The sequence below is a fragment of the Petaurus breviceps genome, unplaced genomic scaffold (assembly GCF_028583685.1).
Source record: "Petaurus breviceps papuanus isolate PSGF00001 unplaced genomic scaffold, PetGlider_PUasm1.0 185, whole genome shotgun sequence".
Lineage (NCBI taxonomy): Eukaryota > Metazoa > Chordata > Mammalia > Diprotodontia > Petauridae > Petaurus > Petaurus breviceps.
The window spans coordinates 40,772,521-40,791,135 of record NW_027185797.1 but is presented as its reverse complement, the minus strand read 5'-3'; the positions used below and the strand labels follow the sequence as shown (position 1 = coordinate 40,791,135).

Sequence of the window (18,615 nt, the reverse complement as noted above, 5' to 3'; positions counted from 1 at the left end):
CTAGGCTACTCCCCTACTCAAGAATCTTCAGTGACTCCTTTACTTCTAAGAAAACAAAACACAAACTCCTCAGCTCAGCACATTCACTCATTCACTTTCACAGTCTAACTGAAGCCCACCACTCCAGATATTTTTTACATTATTCCATGCTTCTACCCTCTCACTTCTGGGGTCTTTACTCAGAGGATGCCATGTTCCTGGTGCAGACAGAGAGTACCATGCCTGGAATAGACTCCCTCTTCTCCTGACTAATCGGTGCGACTCTGGGCAAGTCACTTCCCCACTGATTGCTTCAGTTACTCCACCCATAAAATGGGAATAATAACAGTCCTTATCTCCCAGAATCATTGGGAGAATGAAATGATATTTGTAATATTTGTAAAGTGCTCAGCAGAGTGCCCGGTATACAGTGGCTGCTTAATGATTCCCTTCCCCTCCCCACTTCAAGGCTCAGGTTACAGGTGGCCTCCTGCAGAATATTTTTCTTGACCCCTCCTTCCCCAAGGTTAACCCTCTCTCCATACTCAAAGTATATTTTGGGGTCTGGGCCAGTGATTTCCTCTAGATCGAGAACTCCTGGTGTGTGGGAATTCCTCCCCTGATGCATAATAGCCGCTCACCTGTAACTTTTACTCTTGCATTTCCCGGGGCACCCAGTGATTAAGCACTTGCCTTTGGTGACAGGGCTAGTATATATGCCAGAGGTCAGAACCTCGAGGCTCCTGACCGCAGAGGTGGGGGTGCCATCCCTTATCTCCCTCAAAACACATGGTAATCATGGCAAATAGCTGAGGTTTCCAAAGCCCCTTTCATCTCCTCTCATTTGATCCTTCCAATGTCCTTGTGGTGTCAGTCCCATTTTACAGATGGCGGAACTGAGTCTGAGAGAGGTGAGGGTCACCTCACAGGAAGCTGTGAGGAGGGGGCATGAGTGAACTCACACCTTCCTGATGCCAAGCCTGTTTCCCTATGGACTCATACCAGGACGCAGCCCTCAGGAACCCCGAGGGGACGATCACTTTTAGCTCTGTATCTCCAATGGGCCTGAGTTAGGGGGTGTCTCTCCCCATCGTGTGAAGGCTCCCCCAAGCCAGACAACAATTTGTTCCAAGGGCCACGAAGGCCGCTAGTGCTTGGGCAGATGTGGAAGACTGAGGTCCATGACTCCGGAGGAGAGAGTGAGGCCGGGGGCTTGGGGCAGCCCTGCCTCACGTGAGTCCAATTCACTCTCAAGCCCAGAGGTCAGCCGAGGAAGAGAATCCTCTTCAAAAAGGACAAGCAACAATGTATCCAGATGCGTCTACACACCATTTACTCCACTTGCCGGTAGCTAGGTGCCCCGAGGGGTTCAGCCACAGACACACACTAGCTCTGTGACCCTGAGCAGATGACGGCACCTGTCGGCCTCAGTTTCCCCAACTGTAAAATGGGGCTAGTAAGAGCACATGCCTCCCCGGAGGGTCTGATGAGATATTTATACAGGACTTAGCGCACAGCGGGTCCTTAGTAAATGCTTCCTCCTTTCCCCTCCCCCCATAGGAAGCAGCATGGTCGAATCGGCTGTACAATCAAAGGTCCTGGGTTCAAATACCGCCTCTGCCCCTCCCTTCTTGTATCGCCCTCTAGAGGGATCAGGCGACCCTCAGGGGCCGAGCCTGTATTCACGGATCCCCAGGGCCCGCGTTCACAGTACTTGGGGGGGGGGGGGGAGTGATATAGAAACTGAGGGTGGGAGGAACCCATAAAGACTGGCCCCAAGCGGGCTACTCAGAGGCTGGTGGAGAGGGAGGGCGCTCCTGGCGTGCGGGACGGTCTGGTCAAAAGTCTGGACGGGAGAAACCTCGGGCCAAGGCACACTCAGGTGCGGCGTCTGGCCCTCGTGACGTGGAGGGTGAGGAAGGGACTAGGCCTGGGAAGAAGGGCCAGAGCGGCCTGGAGGGCCCCTCCAGTGGTCCGGGGGGGGGGGGGGGGGGGGGGGGGGGGGCGGTCCATGGAGGTGGATTGGGCCGGGCGTGGCGCGCCCAGGCCGCGATGACGTCACGCCTCCAAGCCCCGCCCAGGACCGCAGGCCCTGCTCTCTCCCGCCTAGCATTCCCCGCCTCCCTCCTCGCTCCGACACGAGGAGAGCAGGAGCGCCACCCCCCGGATCTCTCCCGCCCCGGCGCCCTCCTTCCGGAGAACCCAGGAAGCGTCGAGAACTCCATTTCCCACAATCCTCCGGGAAGCCGCCAGCGCTCTGCGGTTCAAGGGCTGCGTTTTCGTAGAGTCCGCTTCCGGCCTTGGGGCATCGGGGAGGGTTTCCCTGGGCGGGGAGGCTTCCCTGGACTCCATTTCCCGGCGTCCCTAGCCCTCTCCTTGCCTCCGCTTCCTCCTTGAGGGGCGCGCACCCTTCCGAAAACTCCATCTCCCGGCGGGCCTCGCGGCCCCGCGCTTGCGCAGAAGGGGCATCGGCAGTCGGCCCGAAGATGGCGGCAGCTGTGAGGAGGAGGCGCTGCCGAGGGCGGCGTGAGGGGGAAGGAGGAAGAGAGAGGGAAAAGAGGACAGGGGGCAAAGAGGGAGAATAGAAGAGGATGGGAGGAGGGTGGCCTCCGCAGGACTCGGACCCCCAGGGGAAAGGAAACCATGACGGGGTGGGGGCGGGGGCGCAGAACCCTGTGGAGGAGCAGCTCATTGGAAAGAGAGGGGCGCAATGGGCGAGACCATCGTGCGTGGGAGGGGGACAGGGACGGAACACTGAGAGGTGGGGGCGAAATATGTGTGTGGGAACCCCGAGGAGACTAGAACCCTGGGCAGGTAGAGCCCATTGAGAGAGAGAGATGCGATGGGAGAGACCATCGTGCGTGGGAGAGTGGGGGGCGGGATGGGAGTGAGCCCCGAAGAGGGACCGAACAAGCAGGAGGGGGCAGTGTGTGTGAGAATCCTCGCCATGATGGGAGAATGCGAGAGGGAACCCTGATTAGAGGCCGTGGAGGATGGAAACACAGGAGGGGGCCGTGTGTGTGAACCCTGAAGACAGACCATGGGGTGGGGGGGACGGAAGCCGGGGTGGTGGAGGCCATGAGGGAGAGAACCATGGGGAGAATGGGGAGAGAGAGAACTGGGGAGGTAGAGACCATGGTGGGGAGAGAACCTTGGGGAGGTAGAGACCATGGTGGGGAGAGAACCTTGGGAAGGTAGAGACCATGGGGAGAATGAGGGGAGAACCCTAAGAGAGTAGGGACCATCGGGGAGAATTGGTGGGGGGGAACAGATGCTGGTTTGGTAAAATCCATAGGGGAAAAGAGAACTCTGGGGAGGTAGAGACTATAGGGGATGCAGGGAGACAGAACTTTTGAGAGGAAGAAGGGGGATGAGGAGGACTGTCATTCTTGAGAAGAGACCATTAGAGAGAATGGGTGGGAGAGCCCCCTGGAGGTAGAGCCTAGTTGGGGGGAGCCCTGGGACAGTAAAGATCATTAGGCAGAAGAGAAAACTTTGCAGAGTAGGAGGGTGAAGGGCGGTGAGTGGGGATAGCTTTGAGGTTGCAGATACCTTTGAGGGGGTGAATTGGGGACAGATTGAGACTGAAGACTGAGGGAGATGGGAAGGGCTGTGTTTGCTGGGCTGTCCTGGAGCACAGTGTTGGAGGACTGTGCTGGGGATGACCCTGGGGGCTGAGGGAAAGAAGGGGGGCCTAGGGGTATTAGAGACACACATGGGAGGAAAACTACCTATCCTGGAAGGGGAGAAGAAGGGGTGATTAGCGGGGAGGGCCAGGAGAGCAAATTTTTGTGTGACCCTGGGTGAGTCACTTAATTTCCCTCAGCTTCACTTTTATCATTTGTGAAATGGGGATCATAGTGCCCATAGCACCTACCTCACAGGGTTGTTGTGAGGACCAACGCTTTAGATGTCAGCTGTTGCTAGTTTTGGGGAGGGGGAAAGATGGAGAATGAGGATGGATCATGGGTGGGCCTAGATAGCATTGGGAAGGTGAGGAGACAGACTGAGGTGGGTGGAACCTTTTATAAAGTGGGTGGTGGGGTGTGGACTGAATTTAGTCAGCAGCTATTGAGTGCCCACTCTGCTCAGTGCTGTGGGTATCACCAAGATGAATGAGAGCCTGTTTTAAAGGCAGCTTCGGGTAGTAACCACCAAGCAGACGGAGAACAACCTAGTGTTTAGCAGGGTTGGAGGGTGTGGGTGGCTGACCTCAGAGGTCTCTTCACTTTGCACACATTCTATAGAAATGTGAGCTAATATTCGGAGGACCAGGGAAACTAGGGGAGGCTGGACTTGCCTAGCAAGCCATCCTCAAGGATAGGGGAAGGGCTGGGATGGAGACCTTTTCTTTGGGGGCTGTCTGCTGTTCCCACGCCTGTGGAGAAGGGAACAAATGAGATCAATTCTGTCTCAAGGTCCCGGCTTGGCCATGGACCTCTGATTTGTCCCCTTAATCCCAGGGGCCCAAGAGATTCCCCCCAGAAACCCAAAGTAGAAAAGTTCAGGCAGTCCCAGAATCCTTTGAGCTAATAGAGGAGGGAAGGGATTTCAGGGAATTAGACCCTAGGGTCCCAGACAGGAAGCCCATTCTGGAAACTTCGATGAGGACATATATTCCCAGATTAATGTAATCTCAGGAATTATCTGGTCCAGATCCTACAAGAGACATAGAGTAGTGGGAAGCACCCTGGATTTAGGATCTCAGTGTTTGGTTTGAGTCCTGGCTCAGCCACTTAGTGCGTGGTGCCGAGGAAAATCCAACTTCAAATCTAGCCTCAGATACTTCCTAGCTGTGTCACCCTGGGCAAGTCACTTAACCCTGCCTGCCTCAGTTTCCTCAACTGTAAAATGGAGGTGGTAACAGCACCTCTCTCACAGGGATCAAATGAGGTTATTAATGTAAAGCTCTTGGCACATGATATGTGCTATAAATGCTTTTTCCTGTCCCTGGATGTTTTCTTCTCACCCCACCCAAGGCAGCCGGCATCTTGGAGTAGTGGGTAGAGCTGGCCTTGGCCAAGACAGTGACCAGGGTTCAAGTACTGTCTGAGATGGACTCTGGTCAGTCCCATCATTTCTCAGTGCCCTGGGGTGTCCCCAAAATAAGAGTTGCCGAGTTAATACTGCCCTGCAAACAGGGAGACTTTCCCCATGGGGGTTCCCTTATGGCAAACCCCAGGTCCAGTCTCTCTTTCCATCCCTGGCAGTACTAAGTTTTTTCCTTATGTTGAGCTAAAATTGGTCTCTGCAGCTTTTACCTAGTTCTCCATGTTAGGCCCTTGCACAAAGAACTTTGAAACATTGAGAGAAATGTGAGGGTGTTTGAGGCCCATCCCAGTACTTGGGGAGGCCATGACAGCCTCCCCCAGCTAGGCTGGATCTGGGGTGCTGTGGGCCTCTTCCAGAGTTCACTGAAGGCAGCCACAGAGTGGTCAGGATGGGAGAAAAATGGCCTTCCACGTGGAGCCCTAAGCTTGGTTGGATGTGTTCCAGGGGTCATAGAGAGCAGGCAGGGACTTGTAGGCCATCTTGTCTGATCCCCTCATTTTAAAGGTGACTGAGGTGAAAGGGCAGGAGGTGAACCCAGGACCTCTGACTACAATATACTGTGTCATGCTGGAGATGCGGGATGTTTGAGCGTCTAACCTACGTGTCAGAATTACAGCCCGCTTTAAGATAGACTCTGCTACGTACCTTTCCCCATTTTAAAGATGAGGACACTGAGGTCCACAGTGAAATAAATCACCCAGATCTCATGGGGCCTAGGTCTGAATCCAGGAAACCCCCATCTCTTGTTCCCAAGGCCTGGCCTTTAAGTCCTGCTTTGGCCAGCTATTGTGTAACCTTTCCTCTGAAGTGCAAGCAGCAATTACTCCTTTGAAGCTGTGTGGCCTAATGGGTGCAGGGCAGGGTCGGGGAGATTTGGACTCACCTTGGACACTTCATGGCCTGGGGCCCCCCAATTCTCAGTCTACTTGGGGAGGAGGCTCCTTCCTGACCTAGGGTTCACTAGACCTGAGTTCAAATCCTTACTTGGTATTTACTCAGCTGAGCATATCACTTAGCTTTTTTGTGCCTCAGTTTTCCTCCTCTGTGAAGTGTAAGTAATGGGACTCGCCTCCATAGGCCGTCATGAGGCTCAAATGAGATCATCTCTGTACAGTGCTTTGCAGATCTTGGGGCCTGTAAGGGGAAAGGGGAGCTATGATGTCATCACCATCTCCTGGGCTGAGCAGACATTGCTGAGACTTCCCTATGGGTCTAGGAAAGGGCAGTTACTCATCTCTGGGCCAGTGTTCTCTCCCCCTCAAGGACTAGGACTTGGGAGTAGAGTCAGGCAGAGTTTAGGAAGGTGGGGGAAGGGAAGAGGGAACACCACCCAGGATTCCCAGAACCCTCTGCCCTTCTCTTCAGGGTGAGGAGCTGGCTGGCGCCATGCCAAGTGGGAGCGGGAGCGGGGACAGTGTCACCCGTAGGAGTGTGGCCTCCCAATTCTTTACCCAGGAGGAGGGTACCGGCATTGACGGCATGACTACTTCAGAGAGGGTGAGAACTTGTCCAGGGCTACGCACAAGGAATCCAGGAGGCATAGGCTTGGAGGGGAGGGGCCCAGGCCCAGCAGATGGGGCAACCCCAGCTCTTTGCCCTTTGCTTGGCAGGTGGTAGATCTTCTGAACCAGGCTGCCCTGATTGCCAATGATTCCAAGATCACAGTGCTCAAACAGGTAAACTGGAGGGGTTAGGGAAGACCTGGAAAGTACCTGGCCAAGGCTGGAGTGGATAGAAGAAAAGAGGGGAAGAAAGGGAGGCAGGCCTTCCCCCAGGTCCTGGAGGGAGGGGTGCGCCAGGTGGAGAAGGGACCTCCATGGCTGTGCGGTCCAGCTGGTTCACCAAAGGAGCCCTCGGATCACACACTTGATATGGGGTGTGGAGCTCCAGCCTCTTCTCAGGCCTCCAAGGAGAGAAGGCCCACACCTGCAGAAGGGCAGCCACTGCCCTTTGGCACTGATTTCAGTGTTAGAAGTTCTCCTGATACCATCCTCACGCAGTCTGCCTACAAATCTGACTTTCCACATGAAAATCAAATTCTAGCTAGTGTGTGAGACTCTGACAAAGTCACTTTGTGCCTCAGTTTCCTTATTTGTAAAGTGAGGGAGGGAGTGGACTAGATGGTCGTCTCTCCCAGTTTTGCCGTTTTATGTTCAAAGGTTGCAACTACAGGATTCTGTGAGCAATGTTCAGGATAGAATTTGGGCTGGGCTAGGCACATGGGGCCAGATGGGCTCAGACTAGGCCATTTGACCCCGTTTTATCTTCCTTTCCATTCCCTTCTCCATATAGGTCCAGGAGCTTATCATAAATAAGGACCCAACCCTGCTGGATAACTTCCTAGATGTGAGTGAGTTCAGCCTGGGCAGTTGGGGAGGGGGCTGAGCTGGGCCTGCCCAGGTCCCAGCACTCCTGCCTTTCCCTCCCTGGCAGGAGATCATCGCCTTCCAAGCAGACAAATCCATCGAGGTGCGCAAGTTTGTCATCGGCTTCATCGAGGAGGCCTGGTACGGCCAGGGGGACAGTCTCTGTCACATGAGACCTCTGTGATCCTCTCCCCCCTGCCCACTGGGTGGACAGTCTCTGTTGGGGATGAGACCTTGTGTGGGCTCTGTGACCCCCTGCCCACTGGGGCAGAGGGGCCAGGTGGACAGTCTCTGTTGGGGATGAGGCCTTGTGTAGGCTCTGTGACCCCCTGCCCACTGTGGCAGAGGGGCCAGGTGGACAGGCTCTGTGGGGGCAGAGGCCTTGTGTGAGCTCTGTGACCCTCCCCCCACCCACTGGGCAGGCCAGCCCCATCCTCCCAGTATGACCCCCCCCCCTTCCCCATCACTCCTCTGGGCCCCAGTCATCTCCCTTCCCCCCTCAGTCCCTTGCCTGGGTCTTTCTTGCAGCAAACGGGACATCGAGCTGCTGCTGAAACTCATCGCCAACCTGAACATGCTGCTGCGGGACGAGAGTGTGAACGTGGTGAAGAAGGCCATCCTGACCATGACTCAGCTGTACAAGGTCGCCCTGCAGGTGAGGCCGCCTTCTCTGGCCAACGCGTCTGCTCTCCTCCGCTTAGAGTGGAAGCCCCTTGAGGGCAGGGCCTCTTGTCATTTTGTTTGTATTCCCAGTCCTTGGCACAGAGTAAGCGCTCAATAAATGCTCGTTGACCCATTCCTGGGCTGTCTTGGCAATGTGGAGTCGTAGGACCTAAGTTCAAATCCTGGCCATTTATATCCTTTGGGACCTGTAGGAAGTCTCTTTCCTTCCAGCCTCTTTAGGGCCCAGTTTCTTCATCTGCCAATTGGAGGGTGGAGTTGGATGATGTCTGCTCCCGATCTTGCCTTCCTTCTGATAGAACAGCAAAGGGCAGGGAAGGCTTGGGAATGAGGGAGGGCAAGCTTTGCCCAAGTGGGCTGTACTGGACATAGGAATGATCTGGGCCCAAAGCCTGGTCTGGAGGAGCAGTGGGAGAGGGACATAGGGGACCCAGGGGGTAAATTTCCACTAAAGCACCTGTGCAGAGGCAGAAAGCAGCAAGGGTCAGAGAGAAGACTCTGCCAGCCCGGGATGAAGGGCCGAGAAAGGGGCTGAGCAGGAGCTGGAGCTGTGAGAGGTGCCTCCAGCTGAGCCCCGGCTCTGTCCAGACTTAGGGAGCCTTGGGCTAGAGGCTCCCCCCTCTCTCTGGGTCTCAGTTTTCCGTCCATAAGGTGAAGACATTGGACTAAGTCATCTCCATGAGCCCTTCCAGCTTCAAATTCTAGGGTCCTCGGGGGTGTCCAGCATATTTATTAAGCATCCACTAAGGGAGAGGGATGGCCCTGGGAAATGACAAGATCCTCTCCTCAAGCAGCTCAGACCTCCGGGGGTGGGGGTGGGGAAGGAGGGAGTATGTCCTCCACAGAAGTATGGGAGGGCCCGAAGCACTCGAGCAGCTTGCTCTGACTAGTCTGAGGAGGGACAGGATATGTTCGGCTGAGGTCAGGTTTGACTGCAAGGTCAAAGGTGTGAAGGGAAAAAATGGGAAATAAGCCAGGTCAGGGGTATAATTTGGAGTCATTTTGTTGAGGCCTTGAATGACGAGCTAAAGACACGAGGTAACGTGTTGAGGAGTGACCGTGGGTGCCTGCCAGGCTGACCCTCAGTCTCTCCCCCTAACACTGGCCCAGTGGATGGTGAAATCCAAGATCATCAGTGAGCTGCAGGAAGCCTGCTGGGACATGATGTCTGCCATGGCGGCTGACATCATACTCTTGCTGGACTCGGACAATGACGGTATCCGCACCCATGCCATCAAGTTTGTGGAAGGCCTCATCGTCACCCTGTCCCCCCGGATGGCCGACTCGGAGGTGCCTCGACGGCAGAAGCATGACATCAGCCTGGACCGCATCCCCCGGGACCACCCCTACATCAACTACAGTGAGGGGCAGCCCGGGGGTGGGGGGAACTCAGGAGGGGGAGACGGGCTCGAATCCTGGGTCAGCCAATGGAGCAAGATCTCCCTTCCAGCTCTTCTTTCCCTAACAAGGGCTTCCTTCAGCTCTTAGTCCTACAACTCCTTAGTGGAAGTCCCCATTGTTGCTCATAGGCTCAAAGGATAAGATTCCTTCCAGGTCTAAGTCTTAGAGGGTCATTGCCTGTGCCCACGGCAGAGGATATCAGGCCCATCACTTCCCACGTGCTGGACAGTAGCTTTCTGTGAACACGGCCCAAGATTGCATTAACATATCCTGAAGATAAGCAGGGTGGGCGGGATGATCCATGCTGAAAGGGAGGGGGCCTTTTGGGGGTGCCCAAGTGTCCAGAGCTTCATTTCCCAGACCCTGGGGCCCACAGCTCCCTCCCCACTGGTGGTCAGGGGTCGAGGTCTGAACTAATCCCCCTCCTCAATTAGATTTGCTCTGGGAGGAGGGCAAGGCGGCCCTTGAACAGCTGCTCAAGTTCATGGTCCACCCGGCAATCTCCTCCATCAACCTGACCACTGCCCTGGGCGCCCTGGCCAACATCGCCCGTCAGCGGCCCATGTTCATGTCTGAGGTGATCCAGGCCTATGAGACCTTGCATGGTGAGTAGGCCCTTGTTCAGTCCCAGCTCCACTGCTCCTCTTGGCCATGTCATCTTTTGATTTCTCCTTCTCCTTGTGTCCATTTCCCCCCTAATTACCTCCCTGGTCTTAAGCCTGGTGGTCAGGGGACACCTTGGCATAGGAGAGCAGATGAGAGTCTGGGGCCTTCCTCTGCAGAAGCAGGGGGATGGAGGAGTGGGGGGACAGTATAGGGGGCTTTAGGGAGGTGACATTTGGGCTGAGCTTCCAAGATTACATAGGAATCGAACGGGCAAAGGCAGGGAAGACAAGTGTTTCAGCTGGAGGGAGCAAGAAAATGCACCAAGGAAGAGAATTGCAGGTCGTGAGGAGGCGGCTGAGGACAGCCCCATTGTGGGGCCTGGGGCCTGATCGGGATTGTGAGCTTGGCTCCCCAGGCCCTGGAAGCCACTGCAGACTTTTAAGCAGAGGGATGGTGTGATCACTCCTGTGCACAGCCATCATTGTGGGGCCTGGGGCCTGATCGGGATTGTGAGCTTGACTCCCCAGGCCCTGCAAGCCACTGCAGACTTTAAAGCAGAGGGATGATGTGGTCACTCCTGTGCACAGCCATCATTGTAGCTCGAAGGGATCGGCACGGATAGTCTGTTGGTGAAGGGGGGGCCGGAGGGAGGAAGAACAGCAGTTTGGGTAGGGAGGGGCCGAGGAAGAAACAGGAGAGAAGAGCTCGATAGGGCCAGATGGAAAGGAAGAGGGCGAGGTTTGGTTGGGCACTGTGGGAATAGAGCGCTGAGGAGGGGGCCAAGGAAGAGGGGAGGGTGTGAGGTGATTAAAAGGGCTGGGCCTGAGTGCCTGAGATCACATGGGGCCAGTGACTGAAAGAAAGATGCCAAGAGACTCCCTCCCTTCCTTCTCCCCATTCTTTTCTTTTTCCCTGCCTTCCTCTCCTTTCTTTCTCTGTCTTTCTGGCTGTGGAAGAGATGGAAATGGAGGGACAAGAACATTCATGGCCCTTTCCCCTCACTCTCACTCCTGTCTTAGAGCCTTTGGGGCACAAGATACAGAACTTTGGTCACTGGGGGGGGGGGCGTTGCAAGAGGGTCATGGGCACACCTACTTCAGGCCACACAAATTCCCCTTTTTTGGCCACAGAGTATAGTGACATTCTGAGTCCCGGGAGTCAGGAGGGCGAGGTCCAGACAGGAGGGTTTGGCTTGGCCCCTGGGGTTTGGAGTGCTAGACTCCTAATTCCCGTGGGTCTCATCCCTCCTGCAGCCAACCTGCCACCGACCCTGGCCAAGTCCCAGGTGAGCAGCGTGCGGAAAAACCTGAAACTACATCTGCTCAGTGTCCTCAAACACCCAGCATCTTGTGAGTTCCAGGCCCAGATTACCACACTCCTGGTAGATCTGGGCACCCCACAGGCCGAGATCGCCAGAAACATGCCCACGGGTAAAGAGCCTCGGAGACGGCAGCGGGATGACCCAGACTCGGCCCTTAAGAAGATGAAGCTGGGTAAGCTGAGGGCTGGGCCTCCTCTCCCTGACTCCTCGGGGACCTTGCCTCTCAGATCCTCATGCTGTCCAGAGGTCTAGAGATTCCTAAGGGCGCTTCCTTTCCTTGGGAAGGGGGCCCTCCAGGGTGCTGCCCCGGGGCCCAGCCCAGCACAGATCACTGTACCAGATGCCAGGACACCTGGCTTCATGTCACATCGCTCCCATCTCCTCACCTTGTGGCCTTGCTCCAGCCTGTAATTCACCTCTGAGGCAAGGTCTCCTCCTTTGTAAGCTGAAGGCCCCATGCTGGAGAGCAGTTACCAGAATGGGCTTTGTAAAACTTGAGAGAAGAGCAGGGAAATAATCCAGTTAGTACCAAGGGATGTGCTCTCTCTGGGGACTTGACAATCACATCTGTGAGCCTTCCCTCATACCCTGTGGACCATTTAGTGCCATCAGTCTCACTGCTGAAGGTGGCAGAGAAGGGATATAGGCCAGGGCACCAGGTCCCAGCTTGTCTGAGGGCCCACGGGGACCTCATGGAACCTGAACGGTATATGGACCTCCAAGAGCAGTCTTGTCACAGCTCTAGTGCTTAGGAAGTTTTCCCAAACAGCTTGTAACCTCCCCCATGGAGTATGGATCTGCCCTCTGGGCCCAAGCAGAACATGCAGATTCTTCTTTTATCACAAGGGATTTGCCCTAAGGTGCCCTGAGTCTTCTCAGACAGAGAGCAGCTCAAGGAGAAGGGTGCCAGCTAGGGATGGACGCTGGCAGAGGGGCTGGGCAGAGAAGGCACGTCCTCCTGCCTTCTGTTGTTCTATCTACCTCACAGGGCTATTGTGAGGAAATCATTCTGTGGTGGCCCTTAAAGTGCCCGAGGAATGCGGCTTCTTGTGTCTGCCCTTCCCTGCAGAGCCTGCCCTTGGTGAGGATGATGAGGACAAGGACATGGAGCCCGGTCCCTCAGGGACCTCGAAAGCCTCAGCCCAGAGCGGGGCTCAGTCGGACACTGACATCACGGCGGAATTCTTGCAGCCTCTGCTGACGCCTGACAACGTGGCCAACTTGGTGCGGGGCCGGGGAAGGGGGCAGCGCCTTTATGGGTGGGCTGCTCTGATGATTAGGAAGTTATGTCCCCCTCAAACTAGAGCAACCCCTTGTCCTGCCTTGGGGGCCGAGCAGAGTAAGCCGGCTCTGGTCCCCACAGTGGCCCTTTCCCCCACTACCCACCAGGTCTTCTTGGGCCGGATATGGACCCCCCCCCCATTCACAAAACCCAGTAGAGTCCACTGAGGCACAGGGGGTGGTACCTCCCCAGGAGGGGATCTGGAGGCAGTGAGCGCCCCTCTTGGGATCAGAGGACTGGGGTGTGGGTTCTGCTTCTGGGGAATTTTTCCCTTTTTCCCCCTTATAGAATCAGGAAATTGATGGTTCTGGGACCCGTGGGCATTACAAGGTTTCACTTGCTCAATGTCCACACTAGGCGGCGCAGGAAGATGGGCCTTGTCCCAGCTCATGTCCCCAGGAAGGAGCAGGCCCAGCATTTCCAACCAGGCTTTCTGGTCACACCCTGCTCCAGAGCCGCCATCGGTCCTCGGTGCTGGGGCTTCTAAGACCCTCTGGCCTTGGGCCTGTGTTCTCCCCCTCCTCCACCCTCCCACCAGGGATGGAAGTGTTCTTCCTTTCTGGTGTGGAGTCCTGGCCTAGTGACCATGGACAAGACACTCTACTTTTCCCCTCTGTAAAATGGGGATAATAATCCATCCTCGGCCTCCACAGCAGGGTAGAAATGTGATAGTGATCACGTCACAGGGATGCTGAGGAGCCCCCGGCCCTGACCCTGCTCTGTGCCCTCCAGGTGCTCATCAGCATGGTGTACCTGCCTGAGGTCATGCCAGCCTCCTTCCAAGCCATCTACACACCCGTGGAGTCAGCAGGCACAGATGCCCAGATCAAGCACCTGGCCCGGCTGATGGCCACCCAGATGACGGCAGCTGGCCTGGGGCCAGGTGGGCTTGTGGGGTAAAGGGTTAAAGATGGCACCATTATGTAAGGAGGTTCAGTGCAGGAGGGTACAAGGATGGGCTAGCACCAGAGAGACCCCAGCAACTGAGAGAGAGAGATCTGGCTAAAGCATTGAAAAAAGCCTAGGGTCAGAGCCAGACAGGAGCGTCTCCTTGTGAGGCTGTGGTGCCTGGGACCACATGGTCTGGGCTGTAGCTGTGGGGGGACATGCTGGGTCTGAAGAGGAGCCCCATTTGTCCCACTGGGTCCCGGGGCTCCCAGCTGGACCCTGTGCTTTCGGGGAAGGAGCCAGGAGGCAGATTTCAGGCTGAGAAAGCAAGAGAGACCTTCCTGACAGGTGGAACAGGAGGCTGGGCTGTGAGGCAGGGACCTGCAGCCTCAGCCCTGCTGGGGATGGGCCAAGTGCATGATGTTCAGAAAGGGGAGTGGGGGAAGAGTTAGGAAGAAGACAAGGCCAGGGCTGTGACCTTGGAGCCAAAGGCCTGACTCACCTGTACTCAGCATCTCAGGCAAGGTCCTCCACCTTTCCTGCCCTTAGTTTCCTCATCTACCAAATAGGAGCATCGGACACAGTGACCTCTAAGGTCCTTCCAAGTACAGCCCTGTGATGCTATGCAAGTCCTCTCCTTGCCCGGGGATGGCAGAGCCCGAGCCACATGAGCTGGCCTTCCTGCACCCAGCTAGTGGGAACGGAATTCCAGCGGAGAGGCTGACCTTGGCACAAGCCCCCCATTTGGATGCCGCTTTTGCTTTTCTAGCATGGGCAGTTGGGATTGATTCTTTGTCCTGTGTGGGCTGGATGCTTGCTACCAGTCAGCATGTGCTAGGCTTGGGAGGAACCATCTCTCCTACCCAGCACAGAGCTCCGGGCCCTGCTTACAGCAGACGCTGCCTAAAGGGTGGTGAATGGAGCAGTGAGAAGTGGGCAGTGCCAGGAGCTCCTGGGAGGCAGAGGTTAACCTGGGGAGTGACTAGGAAGCATCTGAGTTAGGCTTGGGACGAGGCATTGGAGGTGAAGAGGGGAGGGGATCGCAAGAGGAGCTGACAGCCAGAGAAGGGCCAGCGTGGTCCCGGTGTCTCTGCAGCATCCCAGAGCACAGGGGCAGCTGGGAGAGGAAGTGCTCCTTCATATCTGTGCTCAGAGTGAGGGGAGTGGCCAGAGGTGAACGTGGATGGCTCTCATCCTCAGTGTTACCAGAGCCAAGTGCCATGTGAGGGCGTTACTGTGGGCACGGGCTCAGCCAGAGCTGCCTGGTTTGCCTGGAGGTCAGAGTACGGGGAAGGAAGGACAGGCCTGGGGGGGTGGGGCAGTTGGCAGAGGGCCTTCAGTAGCACTGGGGAGCCACAAATGGTATTAGAGCTTTAGCTTTAGCCCTGGCAATAGGAGGCCAATGAGGAGGAGTCCAGTGGGTCTGTGGACTGTGAGGGAGATGGGAGGCTGGTCCTTAACAAGCCTGGTCCCCATCTCCTCAAGGTGTGGAGCAGACGAAACACTCCAAGGAGGAGCCGAAGGAGGAGAAGATGACAAAACCTGAAAGTGTTCTCATCAAGCGACGTGTGTCCGTGCTGGGGCAGGGCCAGGCCATTTCAGTGGTGGGGGCACTGAGCCCCGTGTGCACCCTGGAGGAGGAGGCCCCCCAGGCCAAGCGGAGGCCTGAGCCCATCATCCCTGCTACACAGCCTCGGTAAGCCCTCAGCCTGCAGTTGGGGAGACCCAAGATGCAGCCCCAGGTCTGGTGGGCAAGCACAGGGACCCCTGCCTGGGACAGACTGCAAAAGACCTCCCACCATCCTCTGGGAAAGAGGGAACCGGGGTGATGCTGGGAGGACCCAGAGGGACAGGAAACAGCTGAGGGGCCTGTTGAGGAAGGGCCTTACAGACGAGGAGCTGAGCCTCAGTGGGCTTGTGTAATTTAAGGGGTACACCAGCCAGAAAGTGGCATGTCTTCTAACTGCAGACACCTTTCTCCTTTCAGCCTCATGGGTTTGGCCCAGAAAGGGCCAAGACTGGGGATGAGGGACAGGACGTTTAGCCCAGAGTCTGGGGGCAATCCAAGATAGGTTCATAGAAGTGGACAGAAGTCGGCTCTGATGTCAGCTTCTCAGGATAAGCCTGAGGCCCAGTGAGGTTTAGGGACTTGTCCAAGCAGGCAGAGAAGGAATCAGGTGCAAAAGGTGGGGAAGTGGGTGGCAAGGTTTAGTGACTGATGGGATGGGGGAGGACCCTGAACTCATGAAGTCTGAAGACCAGAAGGTGGGCAGTGTCCTCTGTAGAAATGGGGCACTTTGGAAAGGGTGTGGGGTAGAGAGGAAAGCTTTGCCTTGGACAAGTGAGCCTGAGCTGTCTGGGGGAATTCAAATGAGCAATGTTCTGTGTGGTTGGAGCTCAGGAGAGAGCCTTGGGCGGCATCTGTCCATCGGAGGCATCTGCATAGAGATCCTTCAGCCCAGGGGAACTTAGAAGGCTCCGATGAGAGAGTGCAGGGAGAGGACAGCGGCAGACTCAGGACAGAGCCTTGGTGTCCACCCCCAGTCAGGATGGAAGAAGGTGCGGCCAGGCGCACAGAAGTGTCAGGAGAGCCAAGTGACCAAAGTGTCACCAAAGCCCAGAGAAGAGAGTGTGGCCGCCAGGTCACGGAGGACCGGGGCTGAGGGAGGCCAGTTCTAGTGGAGTGAAGAGGCCCAAACCCAGACTGCAGAGACTCTGGAAAGGAATCAGAGACTTTACCTGGAGTTTGGCTGAGAGAGGGAGGAGAGGGGCCAGTAGCTTTTTTGTGAACACTAGGGAAGGGGCTGGGGGAGGGGAGGGTATCGAGGGTCCATGGGGACGGGGTGACTTGTCATCAGAAAGTGGAGGAGAGGAGGGAGCGTGGCTCGGGGTTTTAAGGGGGAAGAAAATGAGGCCCCCATAGAACGACCTCTCCCCCCAGTAAATGAGAAGACATGCTCTGACTGCATGTCCCCTCTTTCCCTTCTGCCATTATGAGGCTGGATCTGATGCAGGGGGTGGGGGGGGGACACACCAGATCAGTAGCTTTGTGGCTGTGGGGACTGGGTGGGGTCTGGGGGCAGGCTGGAGGGTCCCCTCAAGGAAGGTACTTACTGAATCCCACCAGGGGTGCAGAGGGGAGAGGCCCAAGGAGATACTCGGGGTTCTTGGGAGCCAGGACCTGAGCAGAGCTGACTCTTCCCTTCTTTGTTCAGGCTGGCAGGTGTGGGTGGGCGCAAGAAGATCTTTCGGCTGAGTGACGTGGTGAAACCCATGACAGATGCCCAGATCGAGAGCATGAAGCTGGGGGCCGTGAGGCGCATCCTGAGGGCTGAGAAGTCTGTGGCCTGTAGCGGGGCAGCCCAGGTACAAGATGAGCCCCTCCTGCCCCCATACCCTTTCTTACGCACAGGTGGGATTTGGAGTTAAGAGGGTCTGCTTCTGCCTTGTGTCACCTGGATGGCTTTGGGCAAGTCATGCAGTCAGCCCCTTTGGGCCTCAGCTTCCCCACTGGTCAAAATAAGCCCCTGTACCAAGTTACCTTCTCGCTTTGAGTCCTATACATCCCTGCATCGTCAGTCCTCCTTCCTCAAAGCTCCAGTCATTCTGGGGCCTAGGCCCTCCCTGCACCTCATCTGCACACCTGTCCCTTGAGCTGGTCTGAGGCTGCTTGGTCTTACTGCTGGCACACAAACCCCAGGCTCCTCTGGGCCTATGGATTGGAGATTCGTTTCCTAGCATCTCGGAGCATGCTCATGAATCGCCCCCCCTCCCACCTCCCCATATGTGGGCTTTCAGGCTCTGCTTGGAGATTGGAGGGTGGGGGCATCATTCTGTTTGGGAACCATTCATGTTATTGGGAGGCATTTCCTGACATTCAGCCTAAGTCTTTGTGTTTGCAGAAGCCAGCCTCTTCTACTGGGCAGCCCTCAGAATACCTGGGGGCCCCTCAAGTCTGTCTTCTACAGATTACACACCCTAGTTCATTCCTCTGACTGAGCCCTATGTGATACCATCCTGGTCACTGTCCTCCAGACTCTCAAATCCAGTGCCCAGAAGTGAGCCCAGGGCCTACAGTAGGTACATCAGGACTGTCTCCTCCCCAGGCCTGGAATGCAGCCCAAGATCACACTTGTTTGGAGGGCTACAGAGCCCCCCAGCACATCCTTGACTCATTTAGTTTGTAATCTACTAAATCCTCATCTTTTTAATAATGATAATAATATAACTAGCATTTGCATAGCACTTTAAGGTTTGAAAAGCACTTTACAGATATTTCATTGGATCCTTACAACTATCCTGGGAGGTAGGTGCTATTATTATCCCCATTGTACAGATGAGGAAATTGAGGCAAGCAGAGGTTAAGTGACTTGCCCAGGGTCACATAGCCAGTAAGTGTCTGAGGCTGAATTTGAATTCGGGTTTCCTGACTCCAAGCCAAGTGCTTTTATCTCCCCTATCTTGAAGTGGTAGAGTAGATTTTTAAAAACCCAAGTGTTAGATTTTGTCTTTAGCTCCATTTAATTAGATTTAATCCAAAATTCTGGCCTGTCAAGGCTCTGGATCACATCAGTCATTTCTGGACCCCATTTTTCTGTCCTCTGCAATTCTGATGAGCATTTGACATCCCTGTCTTTATCCATGTCGTTGATGGGTATGTGAAACACCCCAGGGCCGTGCCTGGCTCCCTGGGCCTTCAGCCAGGTCCTCCCTCCATGGTGACCTGGCCTCAGGGGACTAATCTTTGGGCTCTGCCATGTAAGCCAGTCCTGAATGCACTTCCCTGGACTGTTAGTTGTCCAGAACTTGTCTCCAGGCGGAGCTCATCAGACTGTCAAGTGCTCTACTAGAAACCCGGGTAACCCGCCAGCTAGTGAGCAGCCCTGTCTAGGCAGGGAAGAAGCAAGTGCTCTGCTAGAAACCCGGGTAACCCGCCAGCTAGTGAGCAGCCCTGTCTAGACAGGGAAGAAGCAAGTGCTCTGCTAGAAACCTGGGTAACCCGCCAGCTAGTGAGCAGCCCTGTCTAGGCAGGGAAGAAG

General features: G+C 55.7%; 1 protein-coding gene across 1 annotated transcript in view; it reads left to right on the top strand.

Moving 5' to 3' along the window:
• Positions 1-2,322: 2,322 nt before the first annotated feature.
• Positions 2,323-18,615, top strand: part of SYMPK (symplekin scaffold protein) — a 26,114-nt gene continuing 9,821 nt past the window's right edge. Inside the window, 13 exon segments of the mRNA XM_069089062.1 lie at positions 2,323-2,477; positions 6,397-6,528; positions 6,642-6,707; positions 7,324-7,377; positions 7,465-7,538; positions 7,926-8,052; positions 9,189-9,438; positions 9,914-10,084; positions 11,339-11,578; positions 12,476-12,630; positions 13,421-13,571; positions 15,062-15,272; positions 16,792-16,942. Of these exon segments, the coding sequence (XP_068945163.1) occupies positions 2,466-2,477; positions 6,397-6,528; positions 6,642-6,707; positions 7,324-7,377; positions 7,465-7,538; positions 7,926-8,052; positions 9,189-9,438; positions 9,914-10,084; positions 11,339-11,578; positions 12,476-12,630; positions 13,421-13,571; positions 15,062-15,272; positions 16,792-16,942 (1,794 nt within the window). The 5' untranslated portion in view covers positions 2,323-2,465.